Here is a 22862-nt window from a genome sequence, read left to right as displayed (position 1 = left end):
ACATGTAGTAAAACTAGTTTAACCAAAGGAAGGGAGTGGAAATAACTCATATGTCCACCCACTGATGAAAGGATAAAGAAAATAGTCTATCCCTACAATGCGATATTATTCGGCCATAAAAGGGAATAACGTACTAACATACACCAGAACATGGAGGAACCCTGGAAACAAGTTAAAGAAGCCAGCCACAAAAGACCACATATTGGATGATTCCCTTCATAGGAACTGTTCAGAATAAGCAAATCCGTAGAGACAGAAAGTAGATGAGCGGTTGCCAGGGGCTGGGTGGAGTGGGGGAAAAGGGAGATGACTGCTAACAGGTATGGGGTTTCTCTCTGGGGTGATGAGAATGTTCTGGAATCAGATAGTGGTAGTGGTTGTGCAACCTTATGAATAAACTAAAAGCCACTGAACTGTACATTATAAAATGGTGAATTTTAGGGCATGTGAATTCTATTTCAATATAAATGAATGAATGAATGAAAGGGAATGACAGCCACCACATGTAGTGTGGTGGATGTCTCTGGGGTAGGACAGGCAGGGGAATGGAGTTGAGAGGGGGCTTCAATGGTTTTAGTAACATTCCAGGGTTTAGTTTGGGTGGGTGTTCATTTTATTACTAAGCTTCGTAACTTGGAATGTGTTGTGTAGTTTTTATATGCATCAAACAGCACCCAGTGTAAATTTTTAACAAATACATGTGAGCCTTTTCTCCCCAACTACATGGAAGGCTGAGGGTGGGAGAGCCCCCTCTACACATATCTCAGAACCCTCCAAAGCTCCCTGGGGAACACACTTGATGGGCGGGGGAAACCCCAGGGTCCTGCGTCTGGCCCTTACCTCCTCGGACACGGCGGCCTCCACCACGCCCGCTGCGTAGGCCTGCAGGCTATCGTTGTAGTGGCCGTTCGTGTGCAGCTCCAGAAAGGCCCACCTGCAGGGGTAGGAGAGGGGACACTTGGTCAGCGAGGGGGCGAGCGTGAAACGGGCCCTCAGCTCGCCATGCACCTGTCTGCAGTTTTAAACCATAGAAAACAACGCAGTGACGAACTGCCATTCACATGAATGTCTGTCGGTCTGTCTCTGTGCACGTGTCAGGCTAAATCCCTAAAAGAGGAACTGCTAGGTCAAAGGACACATGCATTTTTAATTTGAATAGATACTGACAAACAGCCTCCCCCAGGGCTGTACTAACCTTCATTCTCTGCCCCTCCCCCAGGATAATACCAGCTAATATCTACTGAGGGTTTCTTCTGAGCCAGGCACTGTTCTAGTCACTTCCATATCTATTAACTCATGTACTAGTCCTCATGACAATCCCACAGTCCTGCAAGGCAGGCACCGTTACTGTCTCCATCGTACAGAAGGGGAGGTAGTTCAAGCAGAGTTACGCACCTGCAGTGGTAGATGGCATCGCAGCCTCTTCCCCCGACGTCCATGCCTTTTGCTGGGTGGCTTTACATCCCTCCCACCACTGGCCAAATGTCCTTCCCTGTCCCCTTGATTTGGGCTCAGTCATATCACATGACTTGCTCTGGCCGATGGAATGCGGTAGAAGTGACTTGTCTCAGTTATGAGATTAGCCTTCAAAGGGCCTCCCGTGTTCCCACTTGTGTCCCTGCTATGGCCACGAGAGAAACATGCCCGGCCAGCTCGCTGGTCCCAAGAATATGAGAGACACATGTTGCTGACCAGGTCTGCAGAACTACAGCATGAAGCAGAGCTGCCCCAACTGCTCCAAGGATCCATGAGCATAAACAGCTGTCATTCCAAGCCACTGAGTTTGAGGGCAGTTTGTTATGCAGCACTGTTGCCCAGTACTAGCTGATATACCAGAGGTCACAGAGCTAAGAAAGGGCAAAGCTAGGATTCAACTCCAGGCAGGCTGGCTCCCAGGAAGCAGATTCTGATCAGGAGGTCTGGGGTAAAGCCCAAGACTCTGTATCTCTAACCAGCTCCCAGGTGATGCCTGGGGTATATACTGCATTTCTACAACATACGAACTCCTGTCTGTGCACTTCCCTGCTTAAGATCAATCTTTTTCATCCTTACTAAGGTGACAGTTGAAAAATTCAATCACGTAATTATAATCCTTTAATGAGTTAAGTTACATATATTTTCCTATTTCTTATTGGTCATTTATAGTTCTTTGGTTCATGTCCTTTACTCATTTTTCTCTACCATGGTTTTTTTCATCTTATTATTATTATTATTTTTTGGCTGCACCGTGGCTTGCGGGATCTCAGTTCCCCAACCAGGGATTGAACCTTGGCCACGGCTGTGGAAGCACCAAATCCTAACCACTAGACCACCAGGGAATTCCTATCGCCTTTTCTTATTGGTTGGTGAAATTCTCTATATACATGTTAGCCCTTGGCTTGTCACTAATATTGAAAATACCTGTATTTTAATTGATTTTTGCTTTTGTTTTTGCCATATGGTTGTTTTCAGTTTTGTCCTGTCAGTCTTTCCTTTATGGTTCTGGATTTCATCCTTGCTCCAAGTACACAAAGAATAGTCACCCAGGTGACTCTGTAACTAAGGAAAACACTTGGAAGGCAATTTCTATTAAGAAAATGAGGGCAACAGAAGACACTAATGAGACCTTTAAGAGGCTACACAACACGGAGAGCCAGGCTCAGCCAGGACTGTCTCACAGGAATTTGGCTAAAAAGTCACCAAAGAGCTCCAGGACAGGCACAGCTCTGCCCTAGAGAAGACACAGGAGAGGAAATGACTATCAAAATACTCACACCCAATAGTTTCGGCAATCAAGCTTCTTTGAGCACCTACTGGGTGCCAGACCCCGAGGGTATACAAGAATGAATATATGTAACTGCTATGACGAGAAAAGGAATAAAGTACCCTGAGGAGGTACGCTCCTGCTGCTACTGAGTGAAATCTAGGAAAGCTTCACAGAAGAGGTGACAGCTGCTCCAGGTTTTGGAGTTTAAGTAGGAGCTTGCAGGGAGAAGGGGGGTTGGGGGCGAGGATAGGGAAAGTAAAAGAAGGAAGCCTGAGCTCTGAGAGTTCCAAAGCAAAGAACTTGAGCTACAAGATAAAATGGAGCTGTGGGGACTGATAATGAGGCCCTGCTACGGTGGATAACAATAGCCCCCAGTGCTAAGCACATCACATGTCTACTTCTCTCTCTAAATTCTCCCAAAGACCCTATGACATGAGTTTGATTCTCCCAATTTACAGTTGTGGGACCCGAGGCTCAGAGAGGTGAAGTCACTTGCCCAACAGAGCTGAGACTAACATCACAGAGCATGATGTGCTCTGAGCCTCTGCCTTAACTGAGTTTTGTGGGGGATTGTTTTGTCCTTGAAGGTGAAGGAGTTAGTTCTTATCAAACAAATCTAAGAGCCATGAACTTCCGGCTAATGACTCACATATAATCACAGATATGGACAGAAAAACACAAGAGACTAGAATAAAGGTCTTAAATTTCAAGGAGAGTGGAGGACAAAGAGAGTCTGGGATTGTGGGTCCCTCAGGCATCGTTTGAATCCCCAGGTCTCTCTCTTATCAACTGTGTACCTTTGGGCAAATTGCTTAAGCTCTCTGGGCCTCCCAGGTCTCTCTCTTATCAACTGTGTACCTTTGGGCAAATTGCTTAAGCTCTCTGGGCCTCAGTTTCCTCACCTGTAAAATGTGCAAATTGATTCCCACTTCAGAGGGTTTCCATGGCAGGTGCCAGAAGAGAACTCACGTTTTATACTCAGTAAATGTGTCTCATCATGAACCTGAGAGGGGAGGTTTGGAGCAATCCAGTAGACTTGGTGATGGGAAGAAATTTAAAACAGGGTACAGAATGTAGTTCCCCTTGTGATTAAAAAAAAAAAAAAGCGGGCGAATCAAGGGAGAACATACACAACTTACATAAAACCAAAAAGGCTGTTCAGATGCCAAGTCCTGGTTATAACTGAGAGGCCAGTGGCCTTCCAGAGAGCGACTGCTTAAAAGCTCTCCTTCTGCAGGGAGCAGGCTCAGTCAAGGCCACAGTGCTGAGGCCCTGAAGACAGGCAGCAGCTAGGAACTCACCCTGGGACCGGTGCTCACACAGCCTTCACGGATGTGTATGAACATCCCTGTTCACAGCAGCATTTTTTTTTAACATCTTTATTAGAGTATAATTGCTCTACAATGGTGTGTTAGTTTCTGCTTTATAACAAAGTGAATCAGTTATACATATAAATATGTCCCCATATCTCTTCCCTCTTGCATCTTCCGTCCTCCCACCCTCCCCATCCCACCCCTCTAGGTGGTCACAAACCACCGAGCTGATCTCCCTGTGCTATGCGGCTGCTTCCCACCAGCTACCTATGTTACTTTTGGTAGTGTCTATATGTCCATGCCACTCTCTCGCATTGTCCCAGCTTACCCTTCCCCTTCCTCGTATCCTCAAGTCCATTCTCTAGTAAGTCTGCATTTATTCCCATCTTGCCCCTAGGTTCTTCATGACCATTTTTTTTTAATATTCCATATATATGTGTTAGCATACTGTATTTGTTTTTCTCTTTCTGACTTACTTCACTCTGTATGACAGACTCTAGGTCCATCCACCTCACTACAAATAACTCAGTTTCGTTCCTTTTAATGGCTGAGTAATATTCCATTGTATATATGTGCCACATCTTCTTTATCCATTCATCTGTTGATGGACACTTCGGTTGCTTCCATGTCCTGGCTATTGTAAATAGAGCTCACAGCAGCATTTTTGACTAGAGCTGAGGAAAACAGGACCCTCCCAAAACATCCAATGTTAGGGGCCTGATACAATAATCTATCCATACATGTGGTGGGCTTCCAGAACCATGTGGCAGACCGCCGTGTGCTGATGAGATGTCAGACACAAAGTTTTTTTAAAAAAAATAAGATTAGAGAAGGACAAACGGTGGACTCAGGATAACCCCATGTACAAAAACATTACACGCACACACATACCAGTACGTCTACACATGTATGTATGTTTAGGCCTGTTTATGCATAGAAAATTCTAGAAGAAAGAACTAACAGTGGTTATATATAAAAAGAAAGAGTGGGGAGCGCAGTTTACCTCCCACATTCCACCTCACCTTTCTAAACTTTTTTACCATGGAAAGTTAAGCACTTGTGTAATAATTACAAAGATTTAAAAGAGAGCAGTGTGACTCTTTCAAGCTGGACAGAAAGGAAAAGGATGAGTGGAGAGTGACAATTCCCCCCCGACCACCCCCCACCCCCAGCCAGGCCACGGTACGGTAAATATGGAATTAGTCACTGCCCTTGTTGGAGAGAGTGCCTTCTGCATTCCTCTCTGAATCGCCTTATTCCAAAGGGCGACTGGGGTGATTCAGTTTGGATGGAGTTTGTGCACTTTGCTCGAGTTCTCAGAAAACCTGGCTATGTAGGTGTCTGCCTATCTTTCCAGAATACCTTGGAAAGAGAGAGATTCCCATTCATGAGGGAATTTCAGTGCTAGAGCCCCTCTGGCTGATCTCTGAAGATCCCTCTGTTGCCTCGGGCCCTAAGCCCTAATCAAATGATGTTCTTCCAGGCCCCTGCAAGGCTGGCGCCATCCTCATCCCAGTGGGGTGAGGCAGCTGCCGACAGCCACCTGTAGGAAGTGTCCGGGCAGAGATCTGAACCTAGATCTCTCTGATGTTAAACCTGAAACCCTGCCTCATACCACATCACCACGCTCTCCCAGCCTCAGCTTCCCCGTCTGTAAAACGGGAAGGCTTGGACATCAGCAAATGGCTTCTGGAATCCCTCACTGCTGTGCTGGCTGACAACTTTGGGAGACTCTACCCCAGTCCCTGGCCAAAACAAAACAAAAAACCAAACCACTGGAAAGAATGTGTTTCTAAAGCAAAATGTCCCCATTAGACGGTTCTTCATTCAGAGATCATGTCCTTCCTGCTTGTTTGGTTCTAAAATAGCTCATCTTTTATTAGATGAAATGGGCAGAGATCAATAAATATTGTTCTGGTTTGTTTTTAATGCACTTGCTTGGCAAAAATTAAAAGTCGGCTGCACTGAATCTATTTCCCCCAATTTTTTTTTTTTTTTTCTGGAAAGGGTATGGGCCACACTGTGGTTTTATGTCAGGGACAGCTAATACCTCTGAGATGACTCCAGGATCTAATGAAGAGGCCACGTTTGGGAAAAGCCAGACCATTCTTGTGAGATGAGCAAGGGGTCACAAATCTCCCCTCACCATCATTGTCCCTTCAGTGTATAGTGTGGCCTGGACACCCTCTACTATGCGGGATGTACCACCTCATCTGTGGCTATCACTCCTTTTCCATTCTTGATGGTGTAAGTTTATCTTTTGTGACTTTTCAAAGAAACAGTTGGATAACTAATAAGAACCTGCTGTATAGCACAGGGAACTCTACTCAATACTCTGTAATGGGCTACGTGGGAGAAGAATCTAAAAAAAAAAAAAGTAGATATATGTATAACTGATTCACTTTGCTGTACATCTGAAACTAATACAAAATTGTAAATCAGCTATACTCCAATAAATTTTTTTTTAAAAAATTAAAGAGAGAAGAGAAGAGCTAACACCCATCCTTCTCAAACTCTTCCAAAAATTGCAGAGGAAGGAACATTCCCAAACTCATTCTATGAGGCCACCATCACCCTGATTCCAAAACCAGACAAAGGTACTAGAAAAAAAGAAAATTACAGACAGATAACACTGATGAATATAGATACAAAAATCCCCAACAAAATACTAGCAAACAGAATCCAACAGCACATTAAAAGGATCATACACCATGATCAAGTGGGGTTTATCCCAGGAATGCAAGGATTCTTCAATATATGCAAATCAATCAATGTGATACATGGTATTAACAAATTGAAGAATAAAAACCATATGATTATCTCAATAGGTGCAGAAAAAGCTTTTGACAGAATTCAACACCCATTTATGATAAAAACTCTCCAGAAAGTGGGCATACAGGGAACCTACCTCAACATAATAAAGGCCATATACGACAAACCCACAGTAAACATCATTCTCAATGGTGAAAAACTGAAAGCATTTCCTCTAAGATCAGGAACAAGACAAGGATGTCCACTCTCACCACTATTATTCAACATAATTTTGGAAGTCCTAGCCATGGCAATCAGAGAAGAAAAAGAAATAAAAGGAATACAAATTGGAAAAGAAGAAGTAAAACTGTCACTGTTTGCAGATGACATGATACTATACATAGAGAATGCTAAAGATACACCAGAAAACTACTAGAGCTAATCAATGAATCTGGTAAAGTTGCAGGATACAAAATTAATGCACAGAAATCTCTTGCATTCCTATACACTAATGATGAAAAATCTGAAACAGAAATTATGGAAACACTCCCATTTACCATTGCAACAAAAAGAATAAAATACCTAGGAATAAACCTACCTAGGGAGACAAAAGACCTGTATGCAGAAAACTATAAGACACTGATGAAAGAAATTAAAGATGATACCAACAGATGGAGAGATATACCATGTTCTTGGATTAGAAGAATGAATATTGTGAAAATGACTATACTACCCAAAGCAATCTACAGATTCAATTCAATCCCTATCAAATTACCAATGGCATTTTTTACAGAACTAGAACAAAAAATCCTAAAATTTGTATGGAGACACAAAAGACCTCAAATAGCCAAAGCAGTCTTGAGGGAAAAAAGCAGAGCTGGAGGAATCAGACTCCCTGACTTCAGACTATACTACAAAGCTACAGTCATCAAAACAATATGGTACTGGCACAAAAACAGAAATATAGATCAATGGAACAAGATAGAAAGCCCAGAGATAAACCCACAGACCTATGGTCAACTAGTCTATGACAAAGGAGGCAAAGATATACAGTGGAGAAAAGACAGTCTCTTTAATAAGTGGTGCTGGGAAAACTGGACAACTACATGTAAAAGAATGAAATTAGAACACTCCCTAACACCATACACAAAAATAAACTCAAAATGGACTAGAGACCTAAATGTAAGACCGGACACTATAAAACTATTAGAGGAAAACATAGGAAGAACACACTTTGACATAAATCACAGCAAGATCTTTTTTTGATCCACCTCCTAGAGTAATGGAAATAGAAACAAAAATAAACAAACGGGACCTAATGAAACTTCAAAGCTTTTGCACAGCAAAGGAAACCATAAACAAGACAAAAAGACAACCCTCAGAATGGGAGAAAATATTTGGAAACCAATCAACGGACAAAGGATTAATCTCCAAAATATAAAAACAGCTCATGCAGCTCAGTATTAAAAAAACAAACAACCCAATCCAAAAATGGGCAGAAGACCTAAACAGACATTTCTCCAAAGAAGACATACAGATGGCCAAGAAGCACATGAAAAGCTGCTCAACATCACTAATTATTAGAGAAATGCAAATCAAAACTACAATGAGGTATCACCTCGCACCAGTTAGAATGGGCATCATCAGAAAATCTACAAACAACAAATGCTGGAGAGGGTGTGGAGAAAAGGGAACCCTCTTGCACTGTTGGTGGGAATGTAAATTGATATAGCTACTATGGAGAACAGTAAGGAGGTTCCTTAAAAAATTAAAAATAGAACTACCATATGACCCAGCAATCCCACTACTGGGCATATACCCAGAGAAAACCATAATTCAAAAAGACACATGCACCCCAATGTTCACTGCAGCACTATTTACAACAGCCAGGTCATGGAAGCAACCTAAATGCCCATCGACAGATGACTGGATAAAGAAGACGTGGTACATATATATACAATGGAATATTACTCAGCCATAAAAAGAAATGAAACTGGGTCATTTGTAGAGACGTGGATGGACCTATATTCTGTCATACAGAGTGAAGTAAGTCAGAAAGAGAAAAACAAATATCGTATATTAACGCATATATGTGGAACCTAGAAAAATGGTACAGATGAACCGGTTTGCAGGGCAGAAATTGAGACACAGATGTAGAGAAGAAACGTATGGACACCAAGGGGGGAAAGCGGCGGGGAGGTGGGGTGGGGGGGTGGGGGGATGAACTGGGAGATTGGGATTGACATGTATACACTGATGTGTATAAAATGGATGACTAATAAGAACCTGCTGTATAAAAAATAAATTAAATAAAATACAAAAAAAATAGATAAAGAAATGGTTGGGTGGTATTTATCTATTTTACTGGACTGGGCTTCTGCCTGTTGGGTGGTAGATTTGGGTTGTTTCCCAGTTTCCTAATAGGTTAGTTCCCTCTTATTGGTATTCACTTCCTCTCCCAACTCGAAGGCTATTTAGGTCAATCAGCTTGTTGGGGGGCATCAGGTCAGAAAAGGAGGAAAAGGTAAGGTTGGAGGGTTCGGCCTCCCCAGGACCAAGACCAGAGCGAGGCTGGCGCAGGCGCTGCCTCTGGGTGCATCTCTGATCCCCTAGCATTAAATCCTAAATGTTTCAGGCTCCACGGGGAGTGTCAGTACAGAGTCAGATACAGCACAAGTAAGAGGAAAGATTATGGGGGAAGGAGACATGCAAGTTATCCTGACAATCCCAGGATCTGGTGAAATCTGGGAGCCAGAAAGGAGGAAGGATCCCAATTCTAGGTGAACAGAAGAGTCAAACCATGATTTCCACCCTCCAAAAAATAAGACAGTCACCTGCAAATCAGCGATTTTGCTGCTCGGGCGCCAGGACACCCCAGATGTCTTTCTTACATCTCACTCCTGAGTTCTCAAGAGGGTGTCTTTGAGGGCCTCCGTATCCCTGCTTATAAAATGGGGGCTTCCCATACAGTTTTCCCTACATCATAGTCCCAAATGCTGTCAAACCCACAGGGAAAGGGGCAGACTGGACAGAAAAGATGCTGGAACAGTGAAGTGAGAGCAAGAAGTGTGGAAGAGACCAGGGCTCACTTCTCAGTTTCCCCACCTGCAAAATGGGGGCAGAAGACACGCGCTCCTTTCTCTTTCATTCACTCCTTCCTTTAGTAAATAAACAGAGGTGCTTTCTGTGATCCCCCGAATTTCACTTCGAGCTCCACCTTCAGGAAGGAAACAGGCTCAGAGAGATGAAGTGATTTGCCCAAGGTCACACAGCGCCAGAGCTGAGCCTGGAAGAACTTTCCATCCAGCACAAGCAGGGGAGCCCTCTCCCCACTTCTCTGTTTTCCATAATTGACAGCAACACAGCCTAGCGGGGAAGTGCTGGGGCCAAAGCCCCTCCCCATGCTGAGCCTTACCTCTGTGCCTCCTCCCTAGCATCCAGAGACTGTCATCTCTCTTAGCTCTGCTAAGCGGGGGCCCAAAACATGAGTCAGCAGAGACTGGGTCACCAGATTCCAGAGTCACGTCACCACAGAGTTCTGATTCCCTCCACAGACGCCAGCCCACTCTGTGGTTTCCTCTCCCTGGGAGCCTTCCCAGATTAGCCGCACCCAGCTCCTGTGTCTGCAGCAAATCCTCTCCCCACAATCTCTGGTCTGTCTATCTAATATACTCCCAAGTGCCACAAAGCACCAGAACGGGGGTGTCCACAGTGTCCTGTGTCACCCCAACACCTGCAGAAATGAATGCAAGCCAGCCAAATGGATGGGGGCAGCAGTGGGAGAAGCCCTGCCTGCTGGAGGGGGTAATGTATTCTAAGCACTGGGATGACCCCAGGATGGGATAGTGCAGGTGGGGGAGGGGGTGGGGGGGACACAGGGTTCCCCAAGATTCCCCAACACAGCGTGGATCCAGGGTCTGGGCCTTGCTGACAAGGCTTTGAGGCAGATGTTCCCCACTCCCAGGATTTTCCCTCCTGGCACTGTCTCCCTGACTGAATGGGGACCCCCTCAGCTCTGTGTCCCCATAGCCAAGAGCACCAGGTGAGTGAATGAATGAATGGGCACCAGCCCTGGTACAAGGCCTGAGAGGGGCACCACCCAACTTCCCAGCCAGAGCACATCATCAAAATCCAAGCCACAGATGGGGAAATGAGAGCCCAGACAGGCAGAGCAGTTAGGTAAGAGCCATACAACAGAATGACAGCCTGGGTCCCGGTGATAAGGATAGAGACGGTGATGGCCAAAGATGGAGTGCTTGACTCCATACTAAGTATCTGGCCAAGCGACTTTCCCCTGGACCAGGAGAGAGGAGGGAAGCAAGGAGCAGAGGCCAAGCAATGATACAGTCTGGGTCTTTGTGAATTTAGGGACCCTCTGATTTCAGACTGGCCTGGAATCCAAGCTCAATCCTGCTGCTCTGGTTCTGGAAAGAAGGCAGGGGGGCTGGCACCCATGGGGTTAAGCTAAAACCAAGGAAGTTAGAATCTCTCCTGGAGAGCCATTACCACCCCTCTGGTCATGGGGGTGAGATGAGGGTTGAGGGGGAGAGTGCCAGCCTACGTGGGGATAAGAGTTACTGTATCACTAGGGAAACAGAGGTACTGTCATCCCTGGCTGAAGGCAAAGGACTGGTCCCCGTGAGCTGAGGGATGCTGCATCAGCCCCACCCAACTACGGTGCCGCAGCCTCAGAGGTGGGACACTAACCCCCAGGGAGACGAGGATGGGACTCTGTCACCGGCAAGAGGCTGGTCCTAGGGGCAGGCGAGGTCCGGCGCCCACGCAACTCCCTCCCCCGGCTGGTCCGCGCGAGATCGGGCCAACCCTTACCCGGTCTCGCGGATGGCGTTGGTAAGGTTGGCCCAGGCCACGGCGTCAGGGTGGCGGCCATCTACCAGGCGCAGCTGGCCCGTCTCAGGGTCCAGGAGCACCGAACGGCAGCGGGAGGCGGGTGGGACCGGCCTCCCCGGTCCCCGGTGACCCCTCGGGGTCGGGATCGCGCCGGTCAGACCGCTCAGGAACAGCCCGACCAGCAGGGCCAGCACCAGGGCCAGCGCCACTGCCCGCGTCAGCGCCCGGGCCAGGCGGCCGCCCGGGCATCCATACATCGGGTCCACCATGACCGTGCGGAGCGGGGCGCCGCAGCCCGGCTCACGTGACTACACTCCGCTGCGGAGGACCGGGCCAGGGCTGGCTGGAAAAGGAGGTAGGCGGTGGAGGGGCGGGACTTGGGCCGAGCCCTTCCGGGTGGGCGGGGCCCGGGGGCGGGACGTAAGGGACGGGGCCATCTTAAAGGGGCCCGGCGCCCTCGTCAGCCTACTCAAACCTTGCAGTGGCAAGCTTCCTCCTGGCTTTTTATTTTTCAAAAGTTTGAACCTCAAGAAAAGTTGCAAGAATAGTAAAGGATAATAAATATCCATATGCCTGTCATCAATTGCTAATATTTTGTCACATTTTATTAAGTGTCTCTTCATACTTATATGTAATTTTGCTCAACCATTTGAGAGTTAATTGAAGACAGTGACGTATCAACCCTAAAGACAGCAGGTGGTCATATAAGATAAAAGACATTATCCTTCATAACCACAGTACCATTATAACACTAAGGACATTTACCATTTACGTAATACTATTGTCTAATACAGGGTCTTTATTCGAATTTTACCAGTTGTCCCAAAAATACTTTCTCTGTTTTTCTTTTCTTTTGACCCAGTATCCACTCCTCACACAACACACAAGAATAAACTCCTGGGACTTCCCTGGGTGGTGCAGTGGTTAAGAATCCGCCTGCCAATGCAGGGGACATGGGTTCGAGCCCTAGTCTGGGAAGATCCCACGTGCCGCAGAGCAACTTAAGCCCGTGCGCCACAACTACTGAGCCTGTGCTCTAGAGCCTGCGAGCCACAACTACCGAAGCCCACGCACAGAGAGCCCGTGCTCCACAGCAAGAGAAGCCACCGCAATGAGAAGCCCGCGCACCACAACGAAGAATAGTCCCTACTTGCCGCAACTAGAGAAAGCCTGCGTGCAGCAACGAAGACCCAACGCAGCCAAAAATAAATAAATAAATTTATTTTTTAAAAAAAGAATAAACTCCTAAATGATGAGCATCTAGGTGTAAAACATGAAACTGCAATTCCTAGATGTATATGTATGGGTGAATTCCTCCATAACTTGTGTGTGGAAAAAAAAATGCCTCTAACTATGACTCAAAATCCAAGTGCAATAAAAGATTAGTACATTTGACTACATAAAACTTTCATAACTTTTGCATGTCAAAAACACCATAAGCGAAGTCAAAAGACAAGTGACAAACTGGGAGAAGATATTTATAACATGTATCATGGATAAAGGGCCATTCTCACTAATAAATCTGAGGGGAAAATGTGAAAACCAGATAGAAAAATGGACGAAAACTATGAACAGACAATTCATGAATAAAGATGTTAAAATGATCTTTAGGGGTTTCCCTGGTGGCGCAGTGGTTGAGAGTCCGCCTGCTGATGCAGGGGACGCAGGTTCATGCCCCAGTCTGGGAAGATCCCACATGCTGCGGAGCGGCTGGGCCCGTGAGCCATGGCTGTTGAGCCTGCGCATCCGGAGCCTGTGCTCCGCAACGGGAGAGGCCAAGGCAGTGAGAGGCCCGCGTACCGAAAAAAAAAAAAAAAAGGCAAATGCAGGATCCACTGAAATGCTGCCACTGGGGTGTGCAAGGCACAAACAGGATCTGTCAGTGACTGCAGCCACAGTGAAACTGCTGAGGAGAAGGGCAAAGGAGCAATGTAGGGGCTCAGAAGTTCTCGGTCTCTCCTCAGCTGGGTAACCACGATAGGTTGAATAATGTCTTTCCAAAGATGTCCACATCCTGATCCCCACAAGTGACAAATATGTTAGCGCACAAGGCAAAAGAACTCTGCAGATGTGATTGACATGAGGAGATTGTCCTGGATTATCCAGATGGTGGGCCCAATGTAGTCGCAAGCGTCCTTAGAAGAGGGAGGCAGGAGGTCAGAGTGAGGAAAGGCGGTGTGATTGGAAGATGCTACACTGCTGGCCTTGAAGATGGAGGAAGGGGCCACAAGCCAAGGAACACAGTGGCCTTTAGAAGCCGAAAAAGGTACAGAAACAGACTCTCCCTTGAAGCCTTCAGAATGAACGCAGTCCTGCCAACACCTTGACTTTAGGATTTCTGACCTCCTGAACTGTAAGATAATAAATTTGTATTGTTTGAAGCCACTATGTCTGTGGTCATTTGTTACAGCAGCAATAGGAAATGCATATAGTGGCCTTGGGCAAGGCTTTTTGACTTTCTGGACCTCCAGGACCTCATCCATATAATGAGAAGAATGATATCTGTCTCCCTTGCCTGTGGGGATACTTAAGAAGATAAATGTGAAAAGGCTTGGGGAGTATCCTATAAATGAGGATTGAATTTTCCAACCCGGTTCAGGATTTTTTTTTTACTGCTGTGGCCTCTCCCGTTGCGGAGCACAGGCTCCGGATGCGCAGGCTCAGCGGCCACGGCTCACGGTCCCAGCTGCTCCGCGGCATGTGGGACCTTCCCGGACCGGGGCACAAACCCGTGTCCCCTGAGCCCTGGACCCGAGCCGTGTCCCCACCCTTGACCTCTCTTACTGGCTGTTAACTTTGGGGTTGAGAGCTCCCCCTCTTCCCTCTCTCCTTCCACCCCTACTCCCTGCTGGGGAAATCTCCACGGTCTCCCGCCTGCAGAGTCAGCTTCTAGAACAGCAGATGGCTGTCCCGGTGTCAGAGGGTTGGCCAGAGCCCAGGCTGGGAGGCCATGGGACGGAACCAGATTGTCACATCAGAGAGGACAAAGGCTGGTGGTGGCCACTTCTTCCTCTGCAACTGGGCTGCCCTGTCTACCTGACCAGCTAGGGTCTCCCAGATAGCCTGTTCATCGTCAAGGGCACTGGGCAAGCCATGAACGCTAAGCTTGCAAAGGAGACCCAAGCCAACTCTCTACACACTTGGTTTCCTTCATCGGACTCTTGCCTCTACCAAGTTTAAGTCATCCATTGGTTCACTCCTTAGCGTTTATGAGCATCGAGCACACACCAGCACTGTTGGTTGCCTACCCAGCAGTCATTCCTCTATTTTCCCTTGCTACCCAAATTCATCCACCTGGTCCCAGGGGATGAGTCTTGATTGGTCTAAGCCAATTCTGGCATCCTGTGTCCCCTTTCCAGTGATTGGTCTAGAGGTGGACATGTGACCTTATTCGGTCCAATTAAACATAGAGAGAAGTCTGCTAAGGGATTCTGGGAAGACTGTCTTCCAGTCTATTCCCAGACAGTCTATTAAGAGAGAGATGGGCAAAGAAAAGACTTCCACTGCTCTGGACAGTATTGTTGTCTGAGATTGTGATTTCTGGAGTTCAGCAGCCATCTTGTAACCTTGAGGTGACAATGCTAAGGCTGAAATGTCAACACATCTAGGACAGAAAAGCAGAAGGATGAAAGAACCTTGATAGCTGGGATGGGTAATTTTATATGTTCCCTTGGCCTGGCTATAGTGCCCACATGTTTGGTTATACACCAGTTGAGATGTTGCTGTGAAGGTATTTTTAGATGTGATTAGCATTTAAATTGGAAGACTTTGAGCAAAGCAGATTACTTTCTGTAATGAGGGTGGGCCTCATCCAATCAACTGGAGAGAGAGAGATAAAGAAAGTAAATACGGTAAAATGGTAATATTTGAAGACTCTGAGTGAAGGATATACAATAATTCATTGAATTCTTTGCAACTTCTCTTTAAGTCCAAAATGAATTTTTAAAAATAATTTTCTTTTTATCTATTTATTATTTATTTATTTTTGGCTGCATTGGGTCTTCGTTGCTGCACATGGGCTTTCTCTAGTTGCAGTGAGCAAGGGCTACTCTTCGTTGCAGTGCGTGGGCTTCTTATTGCGGTGGCTTCTCTTGTTGCAGAGCACAGGCTCTAGGGGTGCGGGCTTCCGTACGTAGTTGTGGCACATGGGCTCAGTAGTTGTGGCTCACCGGCTCTAGAGCGCAGGCTCAGTAGTTGTGGCTCACAGGCTTAGTTGCTCCGCAGCATGTGGGATCTTCCCGGACCAGGGCTCGAACCCGTGTCCCCTGCATTTGCAGGTGGATTCTTAACCACTGTGCCACCAGGGAAGCCCCCCAAAATGAATTTAAAATAAAAATTTAAACAAAAAAGAAAAAGGGAGCCAGGTACAAACTTGATTTGTTTGATACAAATGCCTGAGCTTTCCTTGGGAGCCCAGGGTTGGAGTACCAGCTCCCAGAAACCCAGAGATGATCTCAGATCAGTCACGGGCCCTTTCATACTCAAAACCAGTCCTTTTTCAACAAAGGTGGCGTGAGGATTAATCCCTCTGAGCCGTGAGAATCCTTTGCAAACTGTACAGCATCACATACACACCAGGAGGGAGAGTTGTGGTAGTGATGCTTTTATTACAGCAAATACTCCTTCCCTCATTTTTACTCTGGGAGGATTTGGATTTTCATAAACAGGATTTGCTGGAAGCTATGTGTGCCCATAGGAAGGCAGAATAGGACACTGGCTTCAAATCCTGGCCACTATTTAGTGGCCATCTGACATTGAACATGCAACTTGAGTTTTCTGTGCTTCCGTTTCACCATCTGTTAAATGGGGATAGTAATATTATATCTCATAGCATTGTTGTAAAACTTAAATGGGTTAAAATATATGTTAAAAAGTGGAGGACAGCGCCTGGCACAGGCATAATGCTCTGTGACCACTAGCTGTCATCATCACCACCATCATCACCAAGATGAATAAGATTGCTGTCAAGATCCTGGGCTGTAGAGAGACACACAACTAAGTTTGAGGCCTTGATGTAACTATTACTGGCTGGTGACATTAAAGTTAGTTACTTATCCCTTCAACTTCTGTGCCTCAGTTTCCTCATCTGTAAATGTGGATGATGCTAACACTTTCACTTGCTAACATGAGGATTAAATGACAGCAAACATGGAACCCACTTGGTCCGGTACTGGGCACACATAAGCCTTCACTGAATGGTCAGGAGGAAAATTACCTGGAACACCCATGAGGATGGTTACTATCAACAAAATAGGAAATAACAAGTGTTGGGGAGGATGCAGAGAAATTGGAACCCTTTTGCACTGTTGGTGGAAGTGTAAAATGGTGCAGCTGTGGTGGAAAACAATACAGCGGTCTCAAAAACTGAAAGTAGATTTACCAAACTGTAATAGTCAGTCCAGGCTGCCATAACAAAATACCATAGACCGGGGGGCTTAAACAACAGAAATGTATGCCCGGAAATCTAAGATCAGGGTGCCAGTTTGGTGAGGTTCTGGTGAGAGCTCTCTTCCTGGCTTGTAAATGACCGCTTTCCCTCGTGGCGCAGTGGTTGAGAGTCCGCCTGCCGATGCAGGGGACGCGGGTTCGTGCCCCGGTCCGGGAAGATCCCACATGCCGCGGAGCGGCTGGGCGCGTGAGCCATGGCTGCTGAGCCTGCGCGTCCGGAGCCTGTGCTCCACAACGGGAGAGGCCACGACAGGGAGAGGCCCGCATACCACAAAAAAAAAAAAAAAGACCGTTTTCTCGCTGTGGCCTCGTGGCCTTTCCTCAATGTGTGAATGAAGACCGGGAAAAGAGAGAGAGAACTCTGTCTCTTCCTCTTTTTATAAGGCCACCAGTCCTATCAGATCAGGACCCCAATATGACCTTGTTCAACCTTAATTACCTCCTAAAAGCCATGTCTCCAAATAGAGTCACATTGTGGGGTTAGGGCTTCAACAAATGCATTGGGGGAGGGGGAGGAGACACAAGTCAGTCCATAGCACATATGATCCAGCAATTCCACTTCCGGGTATAGATTGGAAAGAATTGAAAGTTTGATCTCAGATATTTGCACACGCATGTTCATAGCAGTACTATTTACAATAACCAAGAGGTGGAAGCAAACAAAATGTGGTGTGTACATACAGTGGAATATTACTCAGCCTTAAAAAGGAAGGAGATTCTGACACAGGCTACAGTATGAAAGAATCCTGGGGAAATTATGCCAAGTGAAATAAGCCAATCACAGAAAGACAAATACCGTATGAGGCCATTTATAGGAGGTCCCTAGAGCAGTCAAATTCATAGAGACAAAGTAAAAAGGTGATTGCCAGGGCCTGGGGGGAGGGAGGAATGGAGAGTTGTTTAATGGGTATAGAATTTCAGTTTTATGAGATGAAAACGTTCTGAAGATTGGTTGAACAACAATTTGAATATGCTTAACACTACTGAGCTGTATGCTTACAAGTGGTTAAGGCGATAAATTTTATGTTATGCGTTTTTACCACAACAAAAATAAAATGAATTACCTGGAAATCCCTCCAGCATTAGAGCAATGACTCAAAATAGGCCACCAGGGGGCGCTATGCTTCCATTTCAATTCGCAGCCCTCCCCTCCCCTCCCTCCCCTGGACGAAACTGGCCGTTTCCAGAGGGGGGAAAAATGCACTAGGATCCTGGAGAAAGTCAGAGCTCCTCTCTGCTCCCCGCCTTCCTCAGATGGACCAGCTTTGCATAAACCCCAGAGCTGCACCGCATCCCTGCCACATGCCCGCCACAGCCGACTCTGAACTCCGTTCTTTCTCTGGGTCCCTCCCCTCCCTCCGTGCTGGAGACACGGCGGGTCCTGGGATGGCCTGCGCCCACCACGCCTAGCTGCCCGCGGGCCTCCAGATTGCCCAGGGGCTGGAGAAGAGGGAGAAGTGACAAGGACTCACCTGCCCCCAAGTTACCCAAAGATGAGGGGACACACCAATGGAAAAGAGTCAGAAACCTCGTATCCCAGGTGCAGGGGCTTCACCGTCAAAAAGACATGGGGTTTTCCCATTCGGCTGCTCACTTTGCATGTCATAACCTCCCTGGGTCTCAGTCTCCTCACCTGTAAAATCTATATTAATACCCAGGAGGCTGGAAAGAAGTTAATAAAATCCCTGATGCTTAAAAAGCACTCAGTGGATGGGCTAATCACCATTCCATGCCCCGTATCTGATGCTGGCCTGGGTCTCCTCCCATCTCCGGGTGGTTTTCTACTGCACAGCATCCACTCTCGAGTTTGCACTTATCTCTTGAGAAACCTCTCCCGAAGTAACCCGCACCACGGTCTTCTGGACCAGACAGGGTCAGTGATTTAACCAAGTAGGACTCATTGGGTTGCAAGTAATAGAAACTCAGTTAAACTACCTCAAGGAAACTGAAGTGTCTCATGGAATCCAAGAAAAAAAAATCGAACGGCAAATTGCTGAGAAGAGCAGATCCAGGATCTGGGCTCTTCGGGGAACCCTGGACCATGCTCCCTGTCCCCTCCCCGAAGCCTGCTTTATTCTCTCCTCCATGCAGGACAAGTGCCCACACTCCCTCCCTCCAGCCCACGGACCCCGCTGCCATGCCTAGAGCATGCCAAGCACACTCCCACCTCAGGGCCTTTGTACCTGCTTTGTCCTCTGCCTAGGACACCCTTCCCTACATCTCTCCTGTGGTTCACTACCCCCTCCCTCAAGTCTCGGCTCAGATGTCACCCCAGTGGCACCTTCCTTGATTAACTGATTGAAAATTGCAAACTGGGACTTCCCTGACGGTCCAGTGGTTAAGATTCTGCACTTCCACTGCAAGGGGCTCCACTGTAAGGGGCGCGGGTTCGATCCCTGGTTGGGGAACTAAGATCCCACATGCCAAAAAAAGAAAGAAAATTGCAATCCACCTCCCACCAGCAGCGTGCTCTAGCCCCTCCTGCTTGCTTGCTTTTTTTTCTTTAACCGAAGTTCACAAAAAATAAAAAGGGGGTAATCATAACCCTTGATTCACAGCCTACTCTCATCAGCATTTAATTATTAAATTTAATAATATAATAAACACCTGTGAAACCACCACTCGAAACAAAAACTATAGCCTTAACAATAACCTGCATCTAACCAGATGGTTCCCCCCGCCCCATGATAATCCCCTCACCATAATCTTCATCCTGAATCCTATAGTGATACTTCCCTTGTTTCCTCTTTATAGTTTATTATTGCATATGTGTGTGTATGCTTTTAGTTGCTTTTAACTTGATAGGAAGGATATCGTGTTTATGTAATGGGACATTTTTCATTGGCTATTCTATCTCAGAGATCCACCCACATTGCAATGTGTGGCTATAGTTCCTGTGTTTTGACTGCCGAGTAATATTTCATCATGGGAATTTATTCATTTGCTCTCCCATAGATGGGCATGTGGGTGTTTCCCAATTGTGGACACTTAGTGGACAGCGCCCCTATGAATATTCTTCCAGGTGATTCCTGGTGTCGATGGGCCAGCATTTCCCCACGGTGCCTACTTCGGGGTAGGATTGCTGGGTCGTAGGATACGTACATGCTCGGCTTTAGGAGATAAAGCCAGACTGTTTTCCAACACGGTAGCACCAATTCACGTCCCCACCAGCAATGTTAAGGAGGTTTTATTTTTCTCCACAGCACTTACACTTTCTGATATACTATGTATTTTACTTATGTCTTTGTTTACTGTCTATCTCTGCCCTCCACCCCACTAGAATGTCAGCACCAGGAGGGCAGAGGTTTTTGACTCTTTTGTTTATTATTGTATTCCCAGTGCCTAGATCAGTGTGTGGCACATAGTAGATGCTCGATAAACATCTTCTGATTGGACGAACAAGCGGATGGCCCAGAACAAGAGCTGAGAGCTCATACTACGTATTATCGGCCCAGTTACCTGGGCTGATTTAACCCTCTCTCAGTTTCAATCGCCCCAATCCAGGAAAGGACCACTGGCCAAAAACTACTGATGGCAGGGCCCCCAGTCCAACTAACTCAGAGTTCCTGAGGGTGGGGCTTGGGACATGGATCGTTTTTAACCACTCCCCAGGAGATTCTCCTGTGCATCCGGAGTGAGGCCCAGAGCTCTAAGGTAAGCCATTTGTCTCACTCAGAGATACTCAAGCCCCACGCAAGTCCCGCTGGATCCAAATGTTAGGGTGAGGCTCAGGGATCTGTGTTCACCTGGCAGCAACCCCACGACCTGGACGTGCGGCCATCAGAGCAGCTCCCACCCTGGCCGCTGTGCCCGTGGACGCTCCTCGCCCACCAGGGCCAGCTGTGTATGTTACCATTCTGGGGTTTCTCTAATTCCACCACCAGTTCTCGGCTGGCAGCAAATGACCTTGTACCACTCGCCACCCCACCTGCATCCTGCAAGCCGGAGGAAGTCCCCTGTTTTCAGCAGAATGCTCTGAGTTCCAGGGGCCCTGTTTCAGTCCCCAAGACACCCAAACAATCTTTCTTGCTCTGTTTCTTATTTCCCACTTAAACTTTCCCCCCGCTGCTGTAGGAAAGGTCACAGCTGGTCCACGCACCAGGATGTAGGGAGCTGGAGAGAAGAGTTTGGAAAAGTCTGAACTCACTTGGCCCTTCGGGGTGCAGGGCAGGGGTGACATCTGCCTCCCAGGACTCATGCCCCAATTATACCTGACCTTGGTATGGTCTTCAGGGTCACCCATCCTGTTCTGTGTCCCAGAGAAAACGGTTCCCACATCTTCACTTCCCCCTCTGGGGCACTTAGCCCAGCACTGGGCATACAGTAGGTGCTCAATAAAGTCTAGTTACTGTCGGGCTCTTTCAGACACAACTCAGATTGCATTAAATCCCCTTCAGGAACTCCCCATGGCTCTCAGGATAAAAATCCCAAACCCATGCTAGGCTCTGCATGGTGGCCCTGCCCACCTCGATTTGCCCCACGCTCACCCCTGATCCATTCTCAGTGGCCACTCCAGCCTCCTCTCTGTTGCTTTAACACACCAAGCTCTTTCCCACCTCTGGGCCTTCGCACATTCCTGCTCCTCCTCCCACTGGCTTAGCCACATTAAGACTATGGATCCTTCGGGGAGTAGCTGAAATGTCACCTCCTCTGAGAAGCCCTCCCTGACTCCCTAGACCTGGTAGGACCCCTGGTAGAGGCCCTCATGATATCCTGAACTTCTTCATGGCTCTTGCAAAATTTTAATCATACTTTATGTGATTTTTTGATTCACAGCTCACTCTCCCACTAGACTCTGAGAAACAGGAGAGCAAGAACCATGCTATTTGGGTTAGATAGCCTAGTGCCTGGCTCATGGGCTGGGTCTGGTATTTTTTGGATGGATAGATGGACAGATAGATGAGTGGATAGATGGATGGAGGGATGGGTAGGTAGGAGAAAGGGAGGGAGGGAGGGTACTTGTACAGCTGAACGTACAGATGAATGGATGGATGGCTGGCTGGATGGTTGGATGGACAGATGGATGGACAGGAGAACAAAAAGTGAGTCATCTCTTTCTGCCGTACTCCCATGCTGCTATAATGGTGCACATGAACATCCTGGCCAATGCTCTTAAGAGCATCAACAATGCTGAGAAGAAAGAAAAACTCCAAGTTCCTTTAGGTCATGCTCCAGAATCATCGTCTGGTTTCTAATTGTGATGATGAAGCATGGCTACATCAGCAAATTTGAAATCACTGATGATCACAGAGCAAGAAAGTCAGTGTGAAACTCACACACAGGTTAAATAAGTGGGATCAGCCTCGGATTTGACGTGTCACTCAAAGATCTGGAAAAGTGGCAGAATCATCTTTTCCCAACTCACTGTACTGATGACCTCAGCTAGTATCATGGCCTCAAGGAAGCAAGACAGAAACACACAGAAGACAAAATCCTGGGATTCTTCTACTAGGGATGTCATACATACATACAATACCTTTTTAAGAGTTCATGACGGATTGCTTTTCCTCTGTTGGCTTCCCCACTGGTGTCTGAGTATCTCCCCAGCGGATTGTGAGCTCCTTGAAGGCCAGATTCCTTTCCCCTCCTTGGAATCCCTTTCTCCCAGGATGCCTGGGGAGCAGGGCTTTGTACTCCAGATGCTCCACAATCTAGCTGAGAGGGGCCATGAGGGCCACGCTGCACCAGATCCTCAGGTGGTTGCCATTCATTCGTCGCTGAACAGACACCATGGCAGTATGGTGATGTGGGTG

The 22862-nt window shown here is 47.0% G+C and overlaps 1 protein-coding gene and 1 pseudogene across 3 annotated transcripts in view; one reads left to right on the top strand and one right to left on the bottom strand.

Annotated features, from left to right (window-relative positions):
* Positions 1-12004, bottom strand: part of PLBD2 (phospholipase B domain containing 2) — a 28012-nt gene extending 16008 nt beyond the window's left edge. The window contains exons 1-2 of one of the 3 annotated variants that reach the window (XM_060170714.1): positions 11641-12004; positions 841-934 (exon numbers count right to left, since the gene is read on the bottom strand). In XM_060170714.1, coding sequence (XP_060026697.1) covers positions 841-934; positions 11641-11930 — 384 coding nt within the window. In that variant the 5' untranslated portion in view covers positions 11931-12004. The remainder of the gene's footprint in view (positions 1-840; positions 935-11640) is intronic. The other 2 variants (XM_060170712.1, XM_060170713.1) reach the window with 2 other exon arrangements.
* Positions 12005-22187: 10183 nt separating this feature from the next.
* Positions 22188-22561, top strand: LOC132504186 (small ribosomal subunit protein uS8-like; annotated as a pseudogene).
* Positions 22562-22862: the final 301 nt, after the last annotated feature.

Source organism: Lagenorhynchus albirostris, chromosome 14 (genome assembly GCF_949774975.1).
Source record: "Lagenorhynchus albirostris chromosome 14, mLagAlb1.1, whole genome shotgun sequence".
Taxonomy (NCBI): domain Eukaryota; kingdom Metazoa; phylum Chordata; class Mammalia; order Artiodactyla; family Delphinidae; genus Lagenorhynchus; species Lagenorhynchus albirostris.
Note: the sequence above shows the minus strand (reverse complement) of the source record. Positions and strands in the feature narration are given on the sequence as shown.